At 47.8% G+C, this 6289-nt stretch overlaps 1 protein-coding gene across 1 annotated transcript; it reads left to right on the top strand.

Annotated features, from left to right (window-relative positions):
* The first annotated feature begins 901 nt into the window (after window positions 1-901).
* LOC124198508 lies at window positions 902-3806 on the top strand. Its single transcript, XM_046594367.1, has 6 exons — window positions 902-1870; window positions 1959-2274; window positions 2358-2539; window positions 2626-2785; window positions 2863-3020; window positions 3089-3806. Exons 1-6 carry the CDS (start codon window positions 1586-1588, stop codon window positions 3263-3265), a joined length of 1278 nt encoding a protein of 425 aa, XP_046450323.1. The 5' UTR covers window positions 902-1585; the 3' UTR covers window positions 3266-3806.
* Window positions 3807-6289: the final 2483 nt, after the last annotated feature.

Genomic DNA, 6289 nt, shown 5'->3' with positions numbered 1-6289 from the left:
AAAGAGGGTCTTCCACTTGGCGTAGAATTTGCCCATTGACGCACCAACTTGATGACATTGTCATTGAGAAAGGGCTGCCATTTAAACGAGAGTCGCAATCCAAGGATTTTACTTGTCACTTCCATGTCATGTTGAAAACGTAGAGGAGCGTTACTTGGGTGCATTATCAGGTCGTAATCTGGCATCACCTAATTCAAATTCATTCATCAGTTAACTTTTTCCCCTTTTCTTATTTATTATTCACCCTGACAAAGTTGAGAAAATGTTGCCGAATTCTTGAATCTCCCATGAATAGCAAATGCAATGGCCCATTAAACGGTTGCCGATTACGAAGGGTGTCGAGACAGGCGACTAGACGCTCAGTCGTGTAATTCATCAGTCGACACGATCCCGATTTAGTCATTAAACGGCTGCTGTCGTAATACGATCCTTTGGCCTCTTGAACGTAATAGTGTCGCTTCTTATCGAGAAGGTTGCCCATGCAAAATGGCAATTCATTTTCCGTTGGCGATTCCGTCCTGATTTGATTCAGTCAATCACAATTTTTGTTTTTAAATGAGGAAGAATGCGCATTATTATTTTTAAAAAGTTCTTACGTAATATTTAGCTGAGCTGTTGGGTCTCTTTTTGCTGCGCTTTTGAATATTCCACTTTGTCCTTTGAATGTGATGGAAATGAGTGTGTGGAACAAACCAATGGAGAGTACTACAGCAACTAAAAAAAGCATCGGCGCCGATGGTGCCATTTTCTCTAGAGTAAACTTGTCGTCTCCATTATTCTCTGTTGTTCGTGTACGATTGAAGAAGAAAAAAAAACCAAACAGTATCGATTATTACTGGCCAACAGGATGGCCAGAAACAACAAGTGATGTGTCTCACGCCAGCAGCAGCCGGTGACTGGCGGATATCTGCCGGCCAGACTATAGACCTGCGAGCCCAGCTCCACCTGTGGGCCCTCCATTCGATTTGAAAAATGCGTGCCCTTGCATTCGGAAGAAAGTTGACATTCCGTTTGATTCGTGTGTAATACAACTACTACAAAGTCGAAGAAGTTTCAGAGACAAAAAGTTGACGTTTGTTGGTTATAAGAATAATGAATGAATCTGATTGCTGACTTGATTATTGCGCCACATTCTCAGCTCAACAACTGATGCAGTTTTGCGATTGGTTTCCATCTTTTCCTATATCAGTTGTGCTGTTGAAATCGAGTTTGAATTTGAGCCTAGACGCAGCAGGAAGATGCCGATGAACCCAGCCATCAGCCCAGCCAAAAAAGGGCCAACCTTGAAATAACAAGCCAAATATTGTTGTAAATGTAATATTTTAATGCAGTAGCAATCATTCGGGATTGGACGCCGGCCACACAGTCCAGAAGTAAAAAAAAAACAGGTTCCCTAATGTCTAATCCAGCGCGCTGGTTGTTGGTGTTATTGCCCGCCCTTTTTGGGTCCGTCCCTTTTCTCTTTTCCAATCATTGCGAACGCCCTGCGCCAGCAATCTTGACGACATTGTGAAACCTTGATCGCCATCGACGCTGGCGAATTGTTGCTGTGTTGTGGAACATTTGAGTGACTAGCATCATCAGCATGACGTTACTGTTGGCGATCCTTTCCCATGGGGTGCAGCTGCTCGGTCGGGGACTGAGGCCGCAGCGATGGTTGGCGTTCATCAGGACTCGCTTGTTTCTTTTCACGGCCGCCGCGGCATTCTTTCTCTTTCCATTTTTTTCTTCTCATGTGATGATCTTTCATCAGCAGCAACATCGAACCGATTATCACCTCTTGCTGGTCCGTCAATCGTCGCACCTGCTGACCCCACCCACCGACCAGCAGCAACAGCCAACACCAGCCGGGGCTTCAATTCCAGCACTTGTAAGTCTTCAAATGCATCATGTAGTAGTATACGTAGAATATCTATAGCACACCTCTTATGTCATTCGACACTTCACGTTCTTCACAGCGCAATGATGATGCCGGTGCCAGTAGTCTAGTCCAGCAGGCTCCTGCTCCTGCTCCTGCTCCTGCTCCTGCTCCTGCTCCTGCTCCTGGCAATAATCAGCAGTTTCACAAGGATGACCAACCAGCAGCACCAGCAACTCTCCAGCCGTCGTCGTCGTCGTTTAAATCGTCGTGCAGTTTGTCAGCTGATTTGAGGGGTCCCCACCAAAAGGTCATCGGCTATTCCATTTATGGCGATTTCTCGCAGACGGACAAGGCCGACCGCTATTTAACCCCGCTGGCCGAGACCCTCAAAGACATCGCCTTGGCCTACCCAGGTACTTATATCATCCCCATCCCCCATCGCCATGGCTGTTGATAGACAAATTGAATGGATGCTGGATCGTGTATTATCTTATAGGCTGGATCGTCAGGATCCACCACAACTTGCCAAGGAAGGAGAATGAAAATTCGTCGTGGAAGATGTTGGAGAAGGCCGTCGGCTCGGCCGGCAACCACGTCGACTTGTGCAACGTGACGGAAATCGTGGCCAACCGCAAAATGGCAAAGGCCAAGTTCATCTTCCCCATGACTTGGCGTTGGGTAATAAATCCAGCCAAATTACCTGCCGATCCTCAGTTCCATCGTCATCTATATATGCACACATCTATAATATATTGTTATTACAGTTGCCGGTGCTGGACGGGCTGGTGGACACGTTCATGTCGAGAGACGCCGACAGCGTGATTTTACCTCGTGAGCGGGACGCCGTGGTCCAGTGGCTGGCCAGCAACCAAACCTTCCACATGATGAGGGACCATCCGGCTCACTGCATTTTCATGCTCGGAGGTCTGTATATAGTTGTCTATTTGTATTCTATGGTCTGCTGTATCTTGACTTATTATTTTGATTATTGGCGGGCATAGGTTTGTGGGGTGTCAAATTGGCCGGCGACAGCAACCGACGCCGGCAAATCACCAAAGCCTTTGAGCGGCTTTTCAGCCAAGAGAAACACGTCAATCAGTACAACTTTGACCAGAGACTCTTGACGAAACGCATTTGGCCCATCGCCAAATCTAGCCACGTAATGAATCCTCTATTACAGTTACAAGTCTATCTATAACAAGTACAAATTGATTTTATCTATATCAGATGGCCCACGACAGCTACTGCTGCCAGAAATTCAAAGGCTCCCGGCCGTTCCCGACGCAGAGGAATCGCCAATTGACTTTTGTCGGCGGAATCCAACAGAAGAATCAAACGGTCCAAAGTCCTTGCCCTAAGGCGTGCCGGCCCATCGACGTCCGTCCACAATGGAACTATTGCTGATTTCCATATCCGCGTCTCGTCATACATTTCATCTTGCAACATACATCAAGTTATATACTAACATTAGAGGTTAGATTTTCTAAAACTCACACTTTAACTTGTCCATGATGTATCTAAAGTCTGAAACTGTTGGCTGCTAAAGAAATTAAAAAACAAAAAAAAAAAAAAACAAATCAAAAATCAAAAAGAAGAAGTTGGAATGTGGAAATGGAAAAATGTAAACGGAACGATAGAAAGAACCGGCTCGTTTTTTAACCAACGACAATCCCTGGCCAAACGTCGTCGAGTTCATCGTTCGGCCTTCCACTGCTGCACCCAAAACTGGTTATCAAACTCTACTTAGTTCTCTCATAATGTTAAAATAACGCCATCCAACTTTGAAACCGGCTGATCTGTCTAGCCTTATACAAGAATCCTGAATGCAATCAATAACGTTGGAACAGTAGGGGGTGGTCTGCTGCATCGCAGTAATAGTTTGATTTGGCTTCAATCAGAATTGATTTGATGGCATATGTCTAATAAAGGTGGAATTGTATCCTTGTATGAGTAGTAACTAACATGTAGTTTGGCTTGCTGATGATATTGGCTGGACTCGGGTCAATCGAGGACACTGCACTCGATATCACGTCTTTACTATGTACACGACATGAGCTGATGTCGAGACGAAATACCGCCGCACGAGCGTTGGCTTGTCTAATGTATTGCCAACTGTTGGTCCTCCCATCATCACGGGGCCGGATGACCGCAGCAGCAGCAGCAGCAGCTCCGTAGAATATTCGATTCATTTCATCCAAGTCAATCGGACAATCAGTGAACTGTTGTGCTGTCGTGTATTTATTAAGCGCTGGCTGTCTATTGCCAATCATCAAATTAAAACATGTTGCGTCATCAGTGGGTCTTGAAGAGACTGGCCGTTTCCGTCTTGGCTGTGACCCTCGTTTTACTAGCATTGTACAGCAACAGCAGCCGGACGCCTCCACCAGTGTCGAACTCGATTGGGGAATACATTTCGTCCAGTGTTGAGGTTAATAATGTGACTCGGCCGTCGACCACCACGACGACCACGACGACGACGACGCCATCTTTAGTCATCAATCAGCGACGACGGCGACGCTTTGCCGTTTACAGTTGCGCCACGCCGGATGAGAAATATAACGGCAGCAATCAGCAGCAACGCCAATACGACTACGCCTTTTACCTGCCGTTGACGGTGCTGGCCTGGCGGAGGATCGGATACGAGAGCCTCGTCCTCATCATCGGCCATCGACGCGAGTGGCTTTACAATCCCGTCCTGGCCCACGTCCTGGACACGTTGGAGACACTGAAAGCTGCCACCGTTTTATTCCTGCCGGCCAAAGTGGACAACCGCGTCATGTTGAGTCAGACGGCCAGGATTTTCACGGCCAACCTGGACGGATATCCAGGCGGGCCGTCCGATTTCATCCTGACTTCTGATTCCGATTTGTGGCCGTTGCGCAAACGATATTTCTACCAGCAGCCGGAAGGTGCGGAAGAGCGTCCGCTCATGTTGTTTCACAGTGACTGTTGCCGGCCCTTTGTCTTCAAGGGCCACTCCTATAAAATGCAGCCCATGAGTCACGTGGGGGCCAGCGCGGCTATTTGGCAAGAGATGGTCAACTTCCAGCAACAATCCGGCGGTGGAACTACTAATTCTTCTTCTTCTTCCGTCGAGATGCCGGCCAAAGATTCGGCCAGCATTCTCGACCGATTGGCCAACATTTTTGGCCAGCAGGTGCGCCATCGTGTCCAATACGCGTCCGGCGACTGGTTCGTCGACCAGAAATTCATCACGCTCAGTATCCACCAATGGCTAAATCGTCGCCAGCGGCAGACCAACTCATCAGCAGCATCCATGTCTGCTAATAATCAAATGGTTTACAAAGTGTCGGACGTTGGGTTGCGGCGGCTCGATCGTTTCAACTGGAACGTCAACCTCAAACAATTAAAGGCCTCGTCATTGGACATGTTGGACATGTTGGACGCCTCATATTACGACGCCCATTTGCCGATGGGCGGATTCCAGCCGGCCAAATGGAATTCCATCCGGCCTCTTCTGCGTCTCATGTACGGCGGCCGTGGCAAGGCTTCGTCGTCGACCTATCGCTTTTGCGACAGTTACGCAACCACTTTCCGCCGTCTGTTTATGAATAGTAGCACAAATCGATCGTGAGACGCACTACATCGTTACTGGGTTAATTCGTTGTCAACTGCAATTCAATCCAATGGCTGCTGTGACCCTAGTCGTTTCAACTTGCACCACACCCAATATAGATGACATCACCAAACAGAATAACTTGAATATTCATCTCGCTAATAATCCTCATTTCCATGTGTCAATAATCTGTAGACATAGTAGTAACAATTGATGCGGGAATCTATTTAATGATTGTTGACCCTCCAGCCAAATATCAATATACGTCTAATCTTGTGAATATCGATCCAATTTAATTTGTCGTGAGAATATCGTCACAAATGATAACAGCCATAACAGACGTAAGTGATCTATATATCGAATAGATGACGCGGGAGAATTAGAAATAGGGGAAAAATGGGCCAGCAGCAGCAGCCCGGCCCGATTGGCCGTCACCCTCGTACTCCTCCTGCTGCTGGTAATAGAACCTGGAATTGTACCAGGACAATTCCAGGGCCATGTACTCGCTTTGGTTGGTGCCGGCCAGCACGGTGAATTTGGACGTCAACTGGACGGGATTGGGCCTGGAACTGAATCGGACGAATCCACCAGCAGCTGGATGAGCCTCATCTGCTGCTGGATTCTTATTGCGACTGATGATGCTGGACTCCAAGTCCTGGATGATTCGGATGCGTTGGCGGAAGACGGGCAGCGGAAGGTTGACCGGGAAATGGATTTCGACGGCCAACTGCTTGACTTTGCTGGCCAGGAAACCGGACTGCAGCATCTGCGTCAGCACCTCCCACTCGGCGTATTCAATGTCCATTTTAAAGACGTCGATGAGCGTCGTGTTGCCGTGCTGGTCGGCCAGC

This window comes from Daphnia pulex, chromosome 7 (assembly GCF_021134715.1).
Source record: "Daphnia pulex isolate KAP4 chromosome 7, ASM2113471v1".
Classification (NCBI taxonomy): Eukaryota; Metazoa; Arthropoda; class Branchiopoda; order Diplostraca; family Daphniidae; genus Daphnia; species Daphnia pulex.
This window is presented reverse-complemented; position numbering and strand designations above follow the sequence as displayed.

Coding starts and splice junctions, on each gene's coding strand:
- LOC124198508 (XM_046594367.1), top strand. CDS start 1,586: ATGACGTTACTGTTGGCGATCCTTTCCCATGGGGTGCAGCTGCTCGGT. Junction 2,786..2,862: donor CTGCATTTTCATGCTCGGAG/GTCTGTATATAG, acceptor TGGCGGGCATAG/GTTTGTGGGGTGTCAAATTG. Junction 3,021..3,088: donor CCATCGCCAAATCTAGCCAC/GTAATGAATCCT, acceptor TATCTATATCAG/ATGGCCCACGACAGCTACTG.